The 21140-nt window shown below is 37.7% G+C and overlaps 1 protein-coding gene across 1 annotated transcript in view; it reads left to right on the forward strand.

The window, feature by feature from the left end:
• Positions 1-21140, forward strand: part of KIF13B (kinesin family member 13B) — a 203102-nt gene that overhangs the window by 165249 nt on the left and 16713 nt on the right. The window contains exon 37 of the mRNA XM_047090638.1: positions 5992-6125. Coding sequence (XP_046946594.1) covers positions 5992-6125 — 134 coding nt within the window. The remainder of the gene's footprint in view (positions 1-5991; positions 6126-21140) is intronic.

A 21140-nucleotide genomic window follows, 5' to 3' on the forward strand; every position in this document is an offset into this window, starting at 1 on the left:
TATGATGAATACTTCTCTTTTCTCATAATAATGCCTTAGTTAGGTTTTGATATGAATATGTTGGCCTCATAAAATGACTTGGGAAATATTTCCTTACCATCTTTTTTTCTGAAAGATTTTATATAAGCTTGGTATTACTTCTTCCTTAAATGTTTGACAGGATTCACCAGTGACACTATCTGGGCCTGGAATTTTCTCTTTGGGAAACTTTTAAATTATGACTTCATTTTCTTTAATAAAGTGCTATTTAACTTTTTGTATTTCTTTGTGAGTCAGTTTTCATAAGTTATGTTTTTCAGGTAATTTTCTGTTTCATCTAATTATTACTCTTATTTCAGTAAATGTTATGGTGTTCCTTTATTGCCCTTTTAATGTTTATAGGATCTATTGTGATATTCCTTCTTTTTATTTATTTATTTAATTTTTTTTTTAATGTTTATTTATTTATTTTGAAGGAGAGAGAGAGTGAGAGAATCCCAGGCAGGTTCCACGTTGTCAGCACAGAGCAGGATGTGGGGCTCAATCTCACAAGCTGTGAGATCATGACCTGAGCTGAAATCAAGAGCCAGATGTTTAACCAACTGAGCCATCTAGGCACCCCTCCTTTTTATTTTTGATAATTTTTGTTTTCTTTCTGTTTTTCTTGAGTACATTTGAGGCATGTCTTATTTTTCTCAGTCTTCTCTCAGAACGAAAGTTGGTCTTACTTTCTTCATTGTTTACTTTGTTTCATTGATTTTGTTTTTATTTTTGATTGTTTCATGGATTTCTATTTCTTTCTGCATTTCACAAATTTTGGAATATGGTGCTTTCATTTTCATTCTATTCAAAATATTTTCTAATTTCCCTCTGATTTATTCTTTGACTCGTAAGTTATTGGGTAGGATGTTAATTCATTTTCATATGTCTGGTGAGAATCTTTTTATTAATGGATTGCGTATTTGATTTCCTTATGATCAGAGAGACTCTTTAATATTTCAGTCTTTTGGAATGTTTTTGAGACTATGTTCTACCTTGGTAAACATTCCATGTATGCTTGGAAAGAAGGTCTGTTCTGTTTGGGGGCATAGCATTCTGTATATATCAGGTCAGTGTGGTTGATAAGCTTATTCAGTCAGATCGGTTCTTCAAATAGTCTGTCCTTCTACTGATTTTTTTCTATTTGTCCTATCCATCACTGAGAGAGGGCATTAAATCTCCAAATATGATTATGAAAAATTACCTACTTTTTCATTTATTTTATCTGTTTTTACATCATTCTTGTAGGAACTTTGTTGTTAGGTATATACATTATTTTTTCCCAATGAAGTGATATTTCCATCATTATTAAATGTCCCTTTATATCTTTGGAATTCTCTTACTTTGAAATCTGTCTCACTTGATATTAACGTAGCCTCATAAACTTTCTTTTGATTATTGTTTGAATGGTGTCTCCTTTTCTCAGTCTTTAAAATTTTAGCTATGTTCGCTCTTTAAATGAACAAATATTTGCTATCTTGTCAGCATATAGTTAGCTCTAACTTATTTTCTAATCTAGCTTGACAAGTTTTGCCTTTTTCTTGGCATATTTAATTCTTCTACATCTAATATTATTATTATTATTATGTCTGCTACATTGCTCTTGGTTTCTCTTTGGCCTTTTGTATTTTATTTTATTTTTCCGCTGTAACTTCTTTTCTGCCTTCTTTTGGGATAATTGGAAAAATATTTTTTAGTATTTAATTTTATTTCCATTTCTGGCTGTTTGGTACTTCTGTATTTATTTATTAAAGTCTTTGCTCAAGGATTCTAGTATAGATTCTTAACTTATCATAGTCTACTTAGAATTAATAATACATCACTTCCCACTGCACAAATATAAGAACCTTGTAAGTGTATAATTCCATTTGCCTGTTCCTGGACCCCTCTTATTTTGTATTATTGTTGTTATATCTTTTATAAACATTATGAACCCATTTTATGATGTTACTCTTTCTGCTTTAAAACAGCCAGATTAAAAGACTATAGAAAATCTTTTATATTTTTCTTCATATTTATTATTTCTGGCACTATCCAGTCCTTCGTGAAGTCTTATATTTATCCAATATCATTTCTCTATAGTCCAAAGAATATCCTATAGTATTTCTTATTGTGAAGTTCTCTTGGAGAGAAAAGAATGCTGTCCCCCCTTTTTGAGATTATCTTCATTTCACTTTATTTGAAGAATTTTTTCACTAGCTAGAGAATTCTGGGTAGATAGCTTCTTTCAACACTTCAAACATCTTACATTGTCTTTTAGATTCCTTTTCTGCTGAGAATCAGCCATCATTTCTGTCTCTTTTTCCTACATGTAATATGTCTGTGTTTACTCTCTTGTTTGCTTTCATAGTTCTCTCAATTTTTGTTTTCAGCACTTGGACTAAGGTATACTTAGGTATGGTTTTCTTAGTACTTATCTTACTTGTGTTTCATTGATATTCTTGGATCTGTAAGTTGTGGTTTTCAACAAATTTGGGAAATGTTCAGCTATTATTACATTTTACCCCCAACAATTTTTCTCTACTCTTTCTGAGATTCAAATTACACGTATTAGATTGTTTGATATTACCCTACAGGTCACAGGAGCTCAATTTTTTTAAATTTTTATTTTTCATCTTTTTGTCTTATTCTTATATCTTCTGGTTGCGTAATTTCTCCTTCCATTTCCAACCTTCTGTTAAGTACATCCAGAGAATATTTTATTTCAGTTATTATTCTTTTCAGTTCTAGAATTTCACTTGTTTCTTTATTTAAAGTTTTAATTTCTCTGTGGATATTTTATACCTATACATTTGTTAAGATCAGATTCTTCTTTACTTCCTTGGGCCGGTGTCTAAAACTACTTCAACATACTTGTCTGCTAAATCCAGCATCTGGACCGTCTCATGGTCTTATTTACATTGACTGCTTTTTTCTTGACTATGGGTCATATTTAATGAGTTTTGACAAATGCATTTACCTGTATAACCTACCCACCAGTCAAGTTTACAAGATATACAGGACTCCAGCTACTTTCCACAATCAGCCAGTGTTCTATTCCTTCAGATTAGTTTTGCCTGTTCTACAATTTCATACAAATGGAATCATGCAGTATGTGCTCTTTTTGTGTTATGCTTCTTTTATTCAACATTTCTGTTCATGTTATCCACACGGTTGCATCCTTCAGTAATTTATTTTTTCTTGTTGAGAAACATTCACTGTCACAGTTGAATTTGTCACAATTTTTAACTAGTTCTTCTATTTATGGACATGTGGCTTATTTCCAGTTTTTGGTTACTGTGAATAAAGTTTGTTCTTGTATAAGTGTTTTTGTGAACACTTCTCTTGAGTTAATACCTAGGAGTGAAATACCTTGGTTTTTTTTTTTTGTTTTTTTTTTAATTTTTTTTTTTTCAACGTTTATTTATTTTTGGGACAGAGAGAGACAGAGCATGAACGGGGGAGGGGCAGAGAGAGAGGGAGACACAGAATCGGAAACAGGCTCCAGGCTCCGAGCCATCAGCCCAGAACCTGACGCGGGGCTCGAACTCCCGGACCGCGAGATCGTGACCTGGCTGAAGTCGGACGCTTAACCGACTGCGCCACCCAGGCGCCCCTGAAATACCTTGTTTTAAAGTTCTGTAAATTTGTTGTTGTTGTTTTAAAGCTTGTAATCCATGCTTACTTGATTTACATTATTCTCCACTTTGCTTTGGTCATCATTGCTTCTTGCATCCCACTCTGTCTTTCTGAGTTTAGTTTCTTTTTTGTGAATTACATCTATCATCAGTGCATTTAGCAGTCATCAGTTAGTGACAAACCCTTTAGAAATTTTTATTTTGGGGCTCCTGGGTGGCTCCGTCGGTTAAGCGTCCGACTTCAGTGCAGGTCATGATCTCACAGCTCGTGGATTCGAGCCCCGCGTTGGACTCCGTGCTGACAGCTCAGATCCTGGAGCCTGCTTCGGATTCTGTGTCTTCCTCTCACTCTGCTCCTCCCCTGCTCATGCTCTGTCTCTCTCTCAAAAATAAATAAACATTAAAAAAATGTTTTTAAGTTTTTATTTTGTCTTCACTTTGAAGAATCCTTTTACTATGGAAAATATCAAACATACAAGAGTAAAAAGAATAACACCATATGCTCTCAGGTAGCCCTCCCAACTTCAGAATGATCAGTTCATCACTAGTCTGATGTACCCCTACTCCTGCTACATCTCCCAGCCCTCTCCTGGATAATTTGAAGCAAATCCCAGATATCATTTCATCTGTGAATATCTGTACATGTGTCTCTAGAGCAGTAACATTTCTCTAGAGCTGATAACATTTCTCTCCTAAGAAAAATTAAAAATAAGTCCTTGATATCATCAAATATCTAGTCAGTATTTAGATTTCTCCAATTTGCTCAAAAATACCTTTTAGTTATTTTGAATGAAAATCTAAGTAAGGTTCATTTATTGTGATGAGTTGATATGTGTCTTGAGTTAAAGTTTAATCTATATGTTCTTTGTCTTTTTCCCCCATCCATTGTATTTGCTGAAGAGACCACGTCTTTTGCACAGTAGACTATGTTACCATCCCCCTGAGGTTGTTTAAACAGGGTTCTCTATCAACCGTATTTCCTGTGAATTGGTAGTTAGCTCTACAGGCTTGAACAGATTCAGGCCATTTTGAGGGAGGGGTGGAAGGTAGGATAAATGGAAGGGTAGTTTTGTGTACTTACCTCAAGAGACACCTTGTGTCTGATTGTCTCACTTTGTGATATATGCAGCCTTTGAAAGATTTTTGGCCAGATCTTCATTTAATTAAGGGTCTTCCTCAGTGTAGAATGTTAATTTAACTGTAGGGAGAAGTCTAGATTGTCCCTGTTGTTTGGTCTCAGCATTTAGATGATTATGTCCTTCTGGCTCTTTATTCGTCTCAAACTTATTTTCTATTTGTTTCCTTTGTTTTGTTCTACTCTTTCCTAATTTTGCCTTCTTGTATATTATTTGACTTTTTTGAAATCCGCTTTAACACATCTCTTGGAATTTATAGCTATCTCTTTGCTTTATTGTTTTAGTGATTGCTCTCATGATTATAAAATATCCTTACCTTTCACAGTCTACTTAGAGTTATTATACTACTTTATGTAAAATTTACAAACCTTGGAACTGTATGGGTCCATGTCGCAACTGTATTGCCAATGAACTTAAAGTCATTTCAGGGGCCAGTGTAGAGTAGAAGCATGCTGGTGGCTGTGTGCTTCCATTGGGGCAGCGTCACACACAGTTCCTCAGGTTGACTTGCTTGTTGTTTTTAAAGTATTATGTGGATACAGTGTTTTACAGTTTGTGACTTAGGTTACATTTTCCTAAAACTTCAGTTTTATTCACTAAGGGGAGAGAAATCTTTTTATATCATAGATATTGTCTGCATGTCTGATCCCAGCCTTTGGTAATTTAGAGCAAGTAAGAACGTGGTTGGTCAGGGCATTGATCCCTCTCCTGTAAAAACAACTCAAACACCACCTTCTTCCTAAAAGCTCCATTTCATCATCTTCATTCAGTAAGTAGGTATGAAAAGCTAAAGCTGGAGAAGACATAGTCAGTCCCTGACTTCAAAGAGTTTAAAGTCTAGATAGAGAGCTATACATGTGTGTCACCAGCTGTGTGATGTAAAAATGAAAACCCCCATCTTATTCTAGGGCAGAAGGTAGTACTTGAACCAATTTGTGACAGGACTGGGGTTGGATTACCCTTCGGATACTAACAGGAACACTGGATATTAGAACGTTTTTGGACTACCCTAATTGCTGTTATTTAATTGGAAAAGGAAATAACATTTTGTTTGAGGAGAGCCATAATAATACTATGTTTTTCTAATATTTTTAAAGGATACTTTTGAATAATTTATATTGTTATATTTGCTACAAATGAAATTTGGCAAACTTGCAAGAAAGAAAACGTCTATGTAGTTGTTTACATTTTATCTCTTTTCCTTTCAATACTGTTGACAGGATTTAGTAGCCTAGCAGCCTCCTACTTGAATCCAGTAAAATCCTTTGTGCCGCAGATGCCAAAGCTCTTGAAGTCGCTCTTCCCTGTCCGTGATGAGAAAAGGGGCAAGCAGCCGTCTCCCCTCGTACATCAGGTAAAAGCATCAGGAAAGCAATGGTGAACATTTCCTAATTCCTGGTGGAATGATGCTCTGTGTCGTCGCATTGATGCTGAAGGGGAGGGATAGCAGTGGTGGTGGGGCCTTAAAACCAGCCTTTTTAGGCCTAGTAAAAGCTTGTGATAATTTCTCCTTCACTCTCTTCAGAGGTAACAGAGCTGTTGAAACTTACTCACAGTCTCAATCCTTTCTGCTTTTAAAAAGTGCCGAGTACACTGCTAATGTGATTTATGGTAATATTACTTAGAGCAACAATAGTAAAATTTATGAAGTGCACTTAGTGTTGTTTGTGTATTGCCAAACAGAAAATGTAATTCTATTTTTAATTCTTGATTTCATTTCTTATTTCAAACAATTTTATGTCATCACCGTCCTTCCCTCTCCACCTCTTTTTCCTCTGCTGTGGTCTATCTGTTCCTTCATTTAAAATGTTACAAGTGATCACTTGTCTTATTTCCCCTTTTTCTTAAAACTCTCCACCCAGCCTTCAAATAAGTTTTAAAGAAAATCTTAGAGGGTTTTCAACATAATCAGGAATCTGCTCTTATGCGATGGTGAATGGGAAGCCTGTTGGAAATGTAATTTCCAGCCTTATGTAGGTGTGAATTCAGCAGAAAATGATAAATGAGGATTTATTTATACTCCTTCAAAAACACATACAGTGCAAGTTCAGTTGTTGAAATAGGTCTTTTGACATCAGCTTATCCACATTCACTTAAAACGTTCAAGTTGCAGAAATGCAGGTGAGTCCTTGTTTGAGACCTTTAACTATTTAAAAGAATTTTCTGAGTTTATGAATGCATATTCAAGGGGGGTGGTATTAGTTTTGTAAGGCTGCAATACAGACATGTAATTTTTTCAACTTAGCATTATATAAACATTACTTAAGCAGACATTTACACATATTGGATGGAAAAAAAATCATGATTTTGGATGCTTAAACTAAATTTAAGCACATAAGAAGGAGTGCTTGACAGTTATTGAAGGAATCTATGACCATGAGAGCTAAAAGAAATAGCAAGTCTAATCCTTGGTTGGGGTTTAGGCAAAAATGATTTTTCCAAGGATTTGTATATATTATTCTGTTACTACATCATTGGTTTGTAATGTATGATGCATGGACTCTCTGTGTCAGAATTTCCATGGTAGATTTTTAAGAATTGTAACTTTAAAAAAAGCAATAACAGCCTGACCTCATAATCCATACCCCATCTGGGAGTGCCTTTATAATCTGTATTTATAAGCACCCAGGTGATTTTATCAAAATATAAAGTTTGATAACCACCATTTTCCAATTGCTATTTGGTGAAGACAGTTATAGAAGTTAAAGGAAATTGACACGGCATTAGAAGTTATTGAATCATACTCTGTAGTTATAGTTAGTTTTTCAGTGCTACTTTGAGTTTTTGATGTTGCAAGTCAAATCACCTGCTACAATAAATTATTTTTACTGTTTTGCCAGTAAATGATTGATTCTTCTGGATATGAGAGGAACAATAATGTGTTAGAAAGAAATGTAGTGATTGGCAAATAACTGCATTTTGTAATGTCCAGTTTAAGAAGGTAATCTTGAGATATTTCAAAGATCCCTTACGCAGTATTTGTCCATTTGGTTTACTTTTTTTGAGCATATATGAGCAATGGCATTGGAGAGAGTAGCCCAGATATTTCACATTTCATAAATAAATGATATTATAAATACAAAACTTGCCTGAATGAGGATGCCTAGTGGTGGAGTTAAACAGTCCAGTTGGGGTTCGGTTTGTGAAAGCTCAACCCCACTGCAGGACCTTTCCTGAAGGTCACCAGGGAGCTGCATCTTGCCTGCACCATTCCAGTCCTCATCTGACTTGACATCATACCTGAAACACTTGCATCTCTAGGCTTCAGTGCTGTGACATTTCCTGGCATCCCTTCCTCTGACTGCTCAGTCTTTCTCAGTTGACTTTTCTGGGACCATCTATTCCATCAAGCTGCAAATATTCAGGTACCCCAGAGCTCCATTCTGGGCCTTCTTTCCATGGGTCACCCCATTTACTTCCATGGCTCTGTTTATGCATTTTCAACACTCAAATTTCTATCGCCAGCCCAAACTTTGCCCCTGATCTTGGGCTTCATGGAGCCAACTACCCATTAAGCTTTTTCACTCATAAATCAATTAGGCATTCACATTTTATAAGTCCAAAACATTACCGTTGGTTTCAGCTCACAAGTCTATTTACTCCCAACACACAAACTACTTAAAACTACAAATCCATCTCAGTATGTAGCACAAATGTCCACCTAGGTGCTCATATCTCAGAGTGCATCAGTAAAATTTTATAGGTACTGCTTCTAATCCAGTGACTTCTGACCATCTCCATCTTCATCAGTCATTCATGCCACCATCATCTCTTGCCTAGATTATTCCAGCAGCCTACATACAGGTCTGTCTGACACTTTTTGCCTCATAAAGTCTATTATTCATGAAGTAGCCAAAGTGACCTTCCAAAATCTTACTTAAATTCATGGCTTGAAGTCTTCCACTGCTTCTCACTAAAACTGAATAAAATCTAAATTCCTTACTTTGCCTTACAGCATCCTATATGATCTGTTCCCCTGACTTCTAATCTTTATGCCCTTTATTTCTTCTTTGTTCACCATACTAAGTCATGTTGGCCTTTTCCCCTTCTTCCTTCCTTCCTAACTTCCTTCCTTCTTTCCTTCCTCCCTCCCTCCCTCCCTTCCTCCCTTCCCTCCCTCCCTCCTACCTTCCCTCCCTCCCTTGCTTCCTAATCTCATGAACACATGAAGTTCATTTTGGTCTCAAGAATTTTTTGCATTTGCCTTTCCTTATACTTGGAATACTCTTTCCCAAAGTTTTTGCATGGCTACTAGGTCTCTAATAGAGTGGTCTACTATTTACAGTGGTAAAGATAGGCCAGTCTAAGGAAGTACACTTGCATTTAGAGAGGCCTTGACCAGCTAAACTAAAACAATAGCTTCCACCACATTAGTATACTATTACCATATTTAATCTTCATTGGATGTAATTGTTATGTTTATATGTTTATTAGCTCTTCTCTAGAATTGGTTGACCATTGGCATATGCAGATTATAATATTAGATAGTTTGTATGTGTCAAGTGTCATCCAGTGGTATAAAGTACTATGTTTGCAGCTTAGAGGTGAGGGAATCACATCTGAGTGGGGATTTGCGATATCAAGACATAATTATGAACTTTCTTGCCTAGATTGATACAAGTTCCACTGAAGAACTATTCCTAAAGGAGGGGAAAACTTAAGCGTATCATCAGGACTTAGTTGATCAAAGATGCTTGTGCTCACATCATTTTTATTGACTGTCTGGGATAAAGCTCTCAGAGAAGTAAAGCATAATTTTAAATGACATTGCCAATATGGAGTTTTCTTTTGTTTAAATATGTTTTAAATTGTTGCCACCTGAATGGTGTTTCATCCTTGGAAATGGAGCACTGTAATGCAAACGGAATTTCAAAGTAACAGCAGTAAGAAGAATGCTGTATTGGGGCGCCTGGGTGGCGCAGTCGGTTAAGCGTCCGACTTCAGCCAGGTCACGATCTCGCGGTCCACGAGTTCGAGCCCCGCGTCAGGCTCTGGGCTGATGGCTCAGAGCCTGGAGCCTGTTTCCGATTCTGTGTCTCCCTCTCTCTCTGTGCCCCTCCCCCGTTCATGCTCTGTCTCTCTCTGTCCCAAAAATAAATAAACGTTGAAAAAAAAAAAAAAATTAAAAAAAAAAAAAAGAAGAATGCTGTATTGGTTAGACTTCTTTAGTGCTCCTCAATTTTTTTTAAATAGTAGTCTTTACTATAATGGCATCCCATTCACTTGGAAATGAGCTTTGATACCTAAAGTTGAGGGTCTTACTGTTGTTGATGATCTGTCCTGCCTCTCCTTGTGGGAACTCTTAGTCCTCCAGGAAAAAAATCCGCTTCCTTCCAACCAACCAGTTTTTGCCTCAGAGTTTCCTCTGGTGTTACCTAGGAGTTAAAGGGAGGGGAGGAGAAGGTTCTCTCTAGACTTAATTAATAGCTATAGGTTAGTCCACTATATCTCATAATAAATGCTCCATCATTCTTCGGTTGCCTTGTCAGAGTCTTGCTTCAAGTGGGGAGCCTGGAAGTATTTTCAAGCCCACACTTGAAAATAGTGGAGTCATCATCTTCCTCTTCTAAATAATGTACTTCTACCAAAGCAACATATGACTGTCCTTTTTTTTTTTTTTTTTTTTAAAGCCAGTATTAGCTTGTTGTGCCTCTGGTCAGTTAACATTCCCTTTTTTGTTTGTTTGTTTACACTCTTGTCAGTGCAGTTCTTTTTTATTACTGTGTTGCTTAGCTGATGTATAAAAATACTTAAGGAACTTTAGATTCATTTCTAAAATTTTTCATCTTAGTTTTGTTTTAATGCTCCTAGAATATTAAGGTACTTTTTTTTTTTAATTTTTTAATGTTTATTTTTGAGAGAGAGAGAGAGAGCGTGAGTGGGGGTAAGGGGCAGAGAGAGAAGGAGACACAGAATCCGAAGCAGACTCCAGGCTCTGAGCTGTCAGCACAGAGCCGGACATGGGGCTCGAACTCACGAACTGTGAGATCATGACCTGGGCCGAAGTTGGACGCTCAACCCACTGAGCCACCCAGGTACCTATCAAGGTATTTCTTAAGTAATTATTTAGAAAATACATTTGATCCAGCTATCTCTGCAAACTTTTTAAGGGCATAGTCTGTGTTCATTTGAGTCATAAGTAAAATAATTGAACGTTAGAGGGCCTAAGAGAGGGCCCTGTCATAGGCAACTAAAGATCACTCCTCAAGTCACAGGGTGACAGATCAGCATATTTCAGCTTTACATGTTCAGCAACTACCATCTCCAGTCCACATTTCTTCCTCTCTCTACCAAAGAGATCATGGGAGACTTTTTTAGATACATTATGGAAATAAAGGGACACCATGTCCATGGTCTTTCTCTGTATCACCAGTCTTGTAACAAGCCTAAAACACATTCATGCTGGGAAACATTCCTAAACTACTCTGTTCACTGCCTGGCTTTGCCATAGCTCTGTGTGAATTATCTAGTGGTATCATTTACCAGTAGTGCAAAGAAATACACAAATGCCATGAACCTTGCTCTCCTTTTGATTCTGTGTTTTATTTGCTGCTAGTGCTTTGTTAGTACACTCATTTCAGTAGCCTGTATAAATAGTCATTAAATAATCAATACCTAAGACTAAAAAACTTAGTGTGTTATAGAATAACATCAAAGATAGAACCCAGAAAAATAGAAATCAGCGCATATCCTAAAAGGAATCTGGATCAATTCTACAGTATGGGAAAGGATAAATTATTAATACTGCCTAAGATGTAGAGATAATAGATAGTAACCTTGCTGAAGCTATATAATGTGCAACAGCACAAAAAACCCCCAAAACCTCAATGGTTTGAGTATCAACAATATGTGGTAACCAAATAGACCACATATGATAGGATATTATTTTATTTCTATTCCCCCCAACTTTATCTTTTTATCATTTTTAAAGCTGTTTCCCACTGAACTATGATGAAAGATACTAAAACTTCTTCCTTTTTTATATTTCTGTCCCAGTTTAGTTTGAAGACTTAAAGTTCTTCTCTGAAATAGTCACAATAATGAAGAAACTCACATGGACTCACCTGAACACCACCCTTGGCATTATTAGACCACGCTTAGATTACTGCAGTTGGTCCTGGATGTGTCACTATGGGAAATCCATTGACCAATTGGAATTATTTCAGGGGATAACGTCAGAAATGATTTATGAGGAAGGATTAAAGGAGTTATTTATAGCTTGACCAAACAATGACTAAGAGAGCTGACTGTATAAGCAGTCAAGGGACGGCAGCACCGAGGCAGTGAGACTGTGTAGGATGGCTCTGCTACAGCAGGGGGTGGAAGGCGCAGAATGACAGAGGTGAAATTAACAGAGAGACTGGTAACAGCTGTGAATAAGTAGAATGATTTAGAGATAGCAGGGTGCTCTTTTCAAAAAAGCACCATGGAATTGCTGTCACTTCTGTTTTTTAAAAAATAAGATTTTGAAAATATAAAAATAGTCCAGGTAATAACTGAGGAATGGGATAGGTCTTGTTTCTACCAGTCATTCCTATAATCTCACTGTTAGGTGGAAGAGAGACAGAAGTTGTGTAATGAAGGCAGGATTATTCTCAGAAAAGTACTTTTAATCAGAGTGTCCTTGACATTTTCAAACAAGAGTGTTCAGTACTCTCCCTCATGGAAAGATACAAACATACAACTATGGTGAAACTCTAACGAAAAGATTAATGTTTATTAACTTGTTCTTTGGAGTCAGCAGGTTTTCACGTCAAGATGCTATTATTTTTTGGCATTATATTTCAGTATTTGAAAAGATTCATGGATCTTTTCTTGTACGGTAGAAGTTAATAGTTTACTCTGAAGATTTAAAAACAAAGATTCTTACATTGTACAAAATGTTTTGGTTTGAACATGTTCATAAAGACTTATGTTTCTCATTTTTATGGAGATTTGTTTTTGTTTGTAATCAATTTCTGAGTTCCAGAAATGCAAAGATATTGCACTGAAAGAGGTGGCAGCTGACAAAATTGCTGTCTTTGACCTTCTGATGCAAGTTTAGTAACTAATCTGGAAAATAATGAACTGCAATTAATGAAATCTGTACTCATATTCAAGTGTGTGTCTCAGACAGCACATAAAATAATTGAAAGAACTTCCTGCTCTCTAATTAGTTAGATTGAATTAATTTGGCATAATAGCTTTTTTCATGTATCAAGAAGTTTGTGTTCAGATGAAGCTATTTATGTGCTTCAAACTTTGGGACTCTAAATAATGCCTCTGGTTCATCTGGAGAATTAAAGAGTTAATATTCAGGTTTAATTTTCACCATCAAAAGCACAGTCCCATTTTCAGCCTATCTATGTTTTACAGTCTGTCCCTTTTCTGTGTCCTGCACTTTGCTTGGGGCTATCTTGTCAACCACAGGGATATTTTTCTCTCTTTCAACACTGTTTCCAGCATGGAGGATGGACAAAGCCTTGAGGTGAGAGAGCAGCACTGCACATCTCCAGTACTAATTGAAAAGATGCTTGTGTAGTTAGTTATTCCATCCTTTGTGTCAGCAATCCTTCTGCACATAAAATGGGGCAGAGGGGAAAGGGGCACCTGGGTGGTGCAGTCAGTTAAGTGTCTGACTCTTGATCTCGGCTCAGGTCAGGTTTGTGAGTTTGAGCTCCCAGTTGGGCTCTGTGCTGACAGTGCGGAGCCTGCTTGGTATTCTCTCTCTTCTCTCCACCCCTCCCCGGCTTGTGCTCTTTCTCTTTCTCTCAAAATAAATAAGCAAACCTGAAAAGATAAATAAATAAAATGGGAAAAAACAAACCAACTACTAGTTCTTCCCTTGTGCACACAGATGCTGTTTTTAATGGGTTACTCATACGTGGACTCCTTGATGAAACAAACCTTATCAATGCTGCCCCATGTATCATCACCATAACTAACTAAAATAAGAAAAAGGCTTTATATCTTGTTTTCCAACCTTCAGTGTTCGTTAATTGTTCAGATTCTTTAAAAAATAACGTAGGGGTGCCTGGGTAGCTCAGTAGGTTAAGCATCTGACTCTTGATTTTGGCTCAGGTCATGATCTCATGGTTCATGAGATCGTGCCCAGAGCCCAGCTCTGTATGGAGCCTGTTTGGGATTCTCTGTCTTTCCCTTTCTTTCTGCTACTGCCCTGTTTGTATGCATGCTCTCTTTCTCTTTTAAAATAAATAAATAAACTTAAAAAAAAATAATGTATATTTGCATTTCCCGCCTGTAATTTAGTAAGTGCCACATGTAATAAATATATTTGAATATGTTATCGTACATTCAGTTGTTCTTGAGTTCATAAAGGCAAGTTTGCCTTTGGAGTACAGACTTTTTTTTTTAAGTTTATTTATTTATTTTGAGACAGAGTACGAGTTGGGGAGGGGCATAGAGAGAGAGGGAGAGAGAATCCCAAGCAGGCTCCACATTGACAGTGCGGAGTCTGATGTGGGGTTTGAACTCACGAACTGTGAGATCATGACCTGAGCTGAAGTTGGGTGCTTAACTGACTGAGCCAACTAGCGCCCTCCCCGCTTTTTTTTTTTAATTTAAGGCAAATGATTTCCATTCAGTTGCTTTGGGGATGAATTCTTAGTCACTTTTAGTACTGTCAGTTTTCCAAAATTTTCATGTTTTGCTGCCTATCTTTGCCCCAGAAATGTATGGACACTGTATTGAAAGATACTGAGTTGACAGTGTTGTCTTCACAGTCAGGTATAATAGCTGATGTGAAAAATAGTGAAAATATGAGTTTCTGAGTCATTACTGAAGTTGATTGAAGAGACCTCAGTCTGCCAGTCATTTTTCAGAAATTGTCATTGTATACTTTTGTATGATTCTCTAGATCAGGGATTGGGAAACTTTTTTTAAGGGCCAGAAAGTATTATTTTAGGTTTTGTAGGCCTGTCAAAACTAGCCATAGATAATACTTCTAATAAATGAGTCTGGATGTGTTCTGAGAAAATTTTATTTATAACCCCCAAATTTGAATTTCATATAATTTTTTCATGTTACAAAGTATTCTTTTATTTCAATAATTTGAAAGTGTAAAAATCATTCTTAGCTTATAGGTTATACCAAACAGGTGATAGTCTAGATTTAGACCCAGTTTTTAAAATTTTAAGATTAACAAATATTCTCTTTTAAGTAAACACCTTTTGTCCTTCATAGACACTTGAAAAACCAACAACCGTTATTTTTAATGAAGTGAATATTACATCCTTTAAAAAAAATGTAAGTTTTTTTCACATGAATATTTAAGTCACCATTAATAGCTATCATGTGGAAGTTTAAAAAGTAAAAATAAGAAACTATCTTTTATCACAACTCCAGAAATACTAGCATTTAAAATTTCCTATACATAGTACCTCAAATAAGTTGAACTAACACATATATAAATAATATAGTAAAATAAAAAGTCTGTTTTGATGGTCTCACTCACTTTTACCCTCTGATAAAATAGTTTACTTGTTGATGGAAGAATGGGCCTTTTAGTTGTTTTATATAATTAAAGTTAAATGGGAGTATAAGTTAGTCCCCGAGTGCCTGTTTCTGAGGAGCAAGGGACTCTGTGTGTGGTTTTGCTCCCCCTATATCCCCAGCTTCTGGCGCAGTCATTGGAATATAGCAGACACCTGACATGTGTTTGTGAATGAGTAAATTGATGATATCTAAGGTTCTTTATTTGAAAGAAAATGGAATTAAAGTCCATGGGGGAGGGGAAGAAGAAAAAAAAAAAAAAGAGGTTAGAGAGGGAGAGAGCCAAAGCATAAGAGACTCTTAAAAACTGAGAACAAACTGAGGGTTGATGGGGGGTGGGAGGGAGGGGAGGGTGGGTGATGGGTACTGAGGTGGGCACCTTTTGGGATGAGCACTGGGTGTTGTCTAGAAACCAGTTTGACAATAAATTTCATATTAAAAAAAATATTGTATCCTGAATGGCTTTGGGACTGATAACCGAAGTAGAATCTTTGGATTTATATTTTACATCAGATATAATTGTTGATTATTTAAAACTGGGCTTGTAGCAACCTAAGCTAGAAGTATCTTTGAAGACACCACAAAATTCCAGTGATTAGGAAAACCATGGTATTTCCCAAATGTGCTGAGTGTTTACTGCGTGCCAGAGATTTTATATGCATTAGCTCAATAGTGGTGCTAAGTTAGATCAGCGCTGTCCAATAGAAGAATGTGAGCCCCACGTGACATTTTAAATTTTCTGGCAGGCACATTTAAAAAGGTAAAAAGAAACAGGTCAAATTAATTCTAGTAATATAATTTACTTAACCTAGTATAGTCATAATACTGTCACTTTAACCTGTAATCAGTATAAAAAATTTACTGAGATATTTCCTTCTTTTTTTCTGTAAAGTTCTTGAAATCAAGTGTGTATTTTACATTTCTAGCACATCTCAATGTGGATACTAAATTTTTGTCGGAAATACTTGATCTGCATTTAGAGTTCATGAAGTAGACAAAATAGATCCCCGTGCCCAATCTGTTCTAAACGTACTCAAAGGCACTTTAATTTTTAAATTTATATATTAATGATTAAAATTAAGTAAAATTAAAAATTCACTTCCTCAGTCACATTAGCTTCATTTCAAGTGCTCAGTAGCTACATGGGCTGGTGGCCACCATGTTGGAGAGCACAGGGTTAGAGGGTGATATTAGATACTGAGATATTGAGGAAAATGAGACTTTGGTAGGTTAAACACCTCATCTAAGGTTACAGAGCCTAGTGAGTGGCATACTGAGATTTATATTCAAGGAACAAAATTGCATGCACAATTGTGACCTTAAGAGATTTCACTGGATCTGACTAAAATATTACAAGCGATTATATTTATAGAATGAATGAATCTAAAGTATTTGAAGGAGTGGGGAGCACCTGGGTGACTCAGTCGGTTAAGCGTCCGACTTCAGCTCAGGTTATGATCTCATGGCTCACGAGTTTGAGCCCTGCATTGAGCTTTGTGCTGACAGTTCAGAGCCTGGAGCCTGCTTCAGATTCTGTGTCGCCATCTCTCAGCCCCTGCCCTGGTCATGCTCTGTCTGTCTCTCTCTCAAAACTAAGCATTAAAAAAGCAAAATAAGTAAAATATTTGAATTAGGGACTGGTCAAACCATGGAAATACACTGAGTAGGACCTATTTGTATTTTCTTGCCCATTCCTTTCTAAAAAAATTATCTGTGGGCAGTGGAGAATCATTAACTGCTTTCTGGCAGGAGAGTGACATGGTCAAATTTGTATTTCAGAAAGTTCTTCTGACTGCAATTTGGAGGGTAGATTAGAAGAGGATAAAACTGAAAGAATCTATTTGAGTGTATCTAAAAACCTCATGAGGCATTGTAATTTGGGGCAGAAAAATGAAGTCACCTTCCCATGCCTGCCACATTGATATTTGATGTCACTGATTGAAAGGGGCAGGTGGAATAAAAGTGTGTCTGGCAGGGGACCAGCTGGTGGCCACCTGTCTTCCACTCTGTGTGGCATTGCTCAGAGAATGCATGTGGACTGGATTACCACCTTCTGGATGTGCAACACCAGAGATGATCAGGCTTACACACAAACAAATGACTGATGGGTCAGGTAGAACGCTGAGTTACTCATTTAAAATAAGAAATCTAATTGCCAGATGGACAAAAGTGCTGGAGTCATCATAGCTAACACACTCTTACCCTGATCACCCTGGAGAGGCAGCGTGTAAATCATGAGCCAGCTCTGTGAGTGGGGAGCTGGCTATGTGAACCAGTTCCTGCAGGCAGCTGAAGTGTCAGTCTCTGGACTAGTGCAGGGTGCTTCCTACCAGCCTTCCTCCTGTGACTTTCCAGTTCCCCTTCTTCCACCCTAACCACTCTGCCTCTGATTAGCATAACCTTTAAAAAGTATGTTTATATTGATTAGGTTATTTATTGCTGAGTCTTGATCTTTAGGTAATTGTACATGACTGTTTTTATCCATTGTTTATTACGCTTATCAGAACATATTCAAAGATTAGGAAATATTTTATTTATATGCACTCGCCCTGCTTGGTTGGTCTCGTTTATTATATTTTTCTCACTTTAGCAGCATGAAAATCAAAGGTTGTCTATTGATTATTTGTAGCAAAGGTAAATCCTACATCTCTTGTTATGTATTCTTATGCTTGGATTTAAATGATTGGTTAGAGTTTAAAAAGGAGCGGAGCGGGGGGGGGGGGGGGAGGGGGAGTGGGGGGGGCGCTCCTGGCTGGCTCAGTCACCAGAGCATGTGACTCTTGATCTTGGGGTTGTGAGTGTGAGCCACATGGTGGGTGTAGAGATTACTTTAAGAAGTAAAATCTTGAGGCACCTGAGTGGCTCAGTCGGTTAAGCATCCAACTCTTGATTTCAGCTCAGGCCATGACCTCACGGTTCATGAGATAAATCCTCGTGCTGGGTGAGGACCTGCTTGAGATTCTCTCTCTGTCCCTCTCCTCTTCTCAAAACAATAAATAAAAATAAAATCTTAAAAGACATGGAAGATCAGATTTGCGTAGGATCCATTGGAAAATGACATTTAAGAATTTATCGAGTTCAGGGTGAAGGGGTGATTATTAGGAAAGGTTCATTTTCAAACAAGAAAAAAATTGCATCAGAAAATTCAGTGTTTTGGAACAAATTGTGTATTTTTTGCTTTAAAATATTTATTCTGGGGCACCTGGGTGGCTCAGTTGGTTAAGCATCTGACTTCAGCTTAGGTCATGATCTCACAATTTGTGAGTTTGAGCCCTGCATTGGGCTCTGTGCTGACAGCTCAGAGCCTGGAGCCTGCTTCGGATTCTGTGTCTCCCTCTCTCTCTGCCCCTCTCCACTCATGCTCTCTCTCTCTCTCTCTCTCTCTCAAAAATAAACAAACATTAAAAAAATTTTTTTAAATATTTTTTCTCCCCTCTACCTACCCTTGTGCCCAAATTTCAGCATGTCTAATCTTTTCCAGATTGTCTGTAACTGTACAGTTTGGCCTTCTTCATGTCACTTAGGTAATTTGTTCATTTATGTATGTATTCATTCAACAAACATGGAGTTATTCTCCTCTGTGTGGGAATACAGAGATGATTGAGCCATAATCCCTACCCTTCAGAAAGCCAAATAGGATGATGTTGTAGATGCTGTAGTCTGTGTATGTCTGAGGCTGGCTGACATGGTGAAGGTGTGCTCTAGCTGAGATAAACGTGACTGGCTACGCACCAGGAAGAAAATCTTTGCCTAGGGAGAAAGAGGAGTGCAGGGAAGTCTCTGACAGAGCAGTGTAGTCAGTGCAGAGTGGAGTTAGCCTAACAAGTGAGGAGAGGGTGCAGCCTCACGGAGAGGTGAGGGTCTGTACGTGTTGCCAAGATGTTAAACCTGTATATTCTTTTAGGCAAGGGGGTCTCCCAGTAAGTCTTATGCCTAGTTGAAATTCTGAGTTGATCTTCCCTATTTTCTTCATTCACGTGGCATGTGAAAACCAGAGTTAAAAAATGATGGGCTATGATACAGCAAGTGACCCTCATCTTTTCCGTGAAATACTTCTAAGCGGTTCTCTTGCTTGTAACCTACTCATCTGTTAAGTTTCAGTGATGCTCAGCAGACAGCACGATTGCAGGTTCAGCTGGTGCTTGAGAAGTCAGTCCTTTTCCATCTCTGTCACTGACTCATGGGGTAGCCTGGATGCATTTAACCATTAGGTGAATGTCTCTGAGCCTTGGTTTCTGTAGTGTGAGATGTAGATAATTACACTTCTATTCACTTGCCTCATGGGACTTCTCCTTAATATTTATAGCTGCAAAATACTTTGCAGTCATTTTTATTAATAGTTGCCAGATGTGTCGTAAGGATTAATGAACTTATGATCTGAAATGTTTTGAGCTCCTGAAATAGGAGGCAACTGCCTGCACAAGGGATATGTAAAAGAGCATTAAAATGCAAACAATACACATTTGGAAATTTGAGCTCTTATGTGTGAAGGACAAATGGCACACTTAAGATTTCAGTACACTTTGTAGGTATTTTTGGTATCCTTAATGAAGTTCTTGTATTCATCACAGGCCCTCACCAAATACAGAAAGCTGGGTGCCCCCTGCCCCCCACACATAGGCACATGCACAGGTGTGTACACGCGTACACAAACAGACACCGATTCTGCTAATACCACTGTTTACCCTCCTCCCTGTTATCCATCCTTTCTGGGCATCATCCTTTGACTCTGTTTCCCCAGCCTCCCCCGACGGTTGTTTCCAAGTGTTCAGTAGTCTCCCTCATATCTCCAAATTTCCATTTCCTTTTTCTCTTACCATCCAAGTTATTGACTTATTGACTCTCCACCAAACCACTGAAGCAACTTCTTGATTGATCTCTTCAAGCTTCGTATCTCCCCTGGTTCAGGATTAATCTTGTCTACATGTAGCTCTTATCACTGCTCATTCAGTACCTTTAATAGCTCATTCCTGTGGGTGAAAATCAACCGTGAGCTCACAAGGCCTCCTGAACACCACCCTAACCTGCTTCCCTCTGCCCAATGTGGGTCACTCTAGATCATTCTCTCTTCCCCAAGACCTCCTGGAAGATTGAGTAGCTTTTCTTGGGGCAGAGGTGGCAGTAGAGGGAACAGATCAGACTCAGAGAGCAGCTCCTTTGCCATGTCATTCTTCATGTTGAAAGTGTCCTCCTGCCCCAGGAAAGCCACTCAGTCTTCAAGGCCTGTCTCAAAGTAAAATCGCCCTCATGAGGGTATTCTAGACCTGTTTCATTTATCATTCCTTCTACTCTGAATTTTCTCTGCGTTTGAAACTTTGATTCTAATATCTGTCATTTTCCTTGATGTTTCAGTTATTTGCATACATGTCCTTGCCAGTCTGTTGAGAGCAAAGCCTGTGACTTTGTGACCTTTGTGTTCCTCACAGCGCTTGTTGCAGCAACCTGCACACCCAGACCTGAGTGTTTGTTGAACTGAATTTGGACATTGAATCAGAGTCCCAGTTATCTCCTTCATGTAGGACAGCTTTATGGAAACACTTGAAATACATAAAAGTAGAGAGGATACTACAGTGAGTCCCTGTGTGCTCGTCACCTTGTTTCAGTAACAATTACAGGTGCCTGGGTGGCTCAGTCGGTTAAGTGTCTGACTCTTGGTTTCGGCTCAGGTCATGATCTCACGATTTATGGATTTGAGCCCCACATCAGGTTTCACTCTGACAGTGTGGAGCCTGCTTGGGATTCTCTCTCTCTCTCTCTCTCTCTCTCTCTCTCCCCCCCCTTCCTCCCTCCCTCCCTCCCTTCTGTCTCTGCCCCTCTCCCACTCTCAAATAAACTTTTATGCAAGCCACTTAATTTCTTATTTTTTAAAAAATTTTTT

The sequence above is a fragment of the Lynx rufus genome, unplaced genomic scaffold (assembly GCF_022079265.1).
Source record: "Lynx rufus isolate CCGP_SWC_20201006 ecotype Redwood Valley unplaced genomic scaffold, mLynRuf1.p SCAF_3, whole genome shotgun sequence".
In the NCBI taxonomy this organism is placed as follows: Eukaryota; Metazoa; Chordata; class Mammalia; order Carnivora; family Felidae; genus Lynx; species Lynx rufus.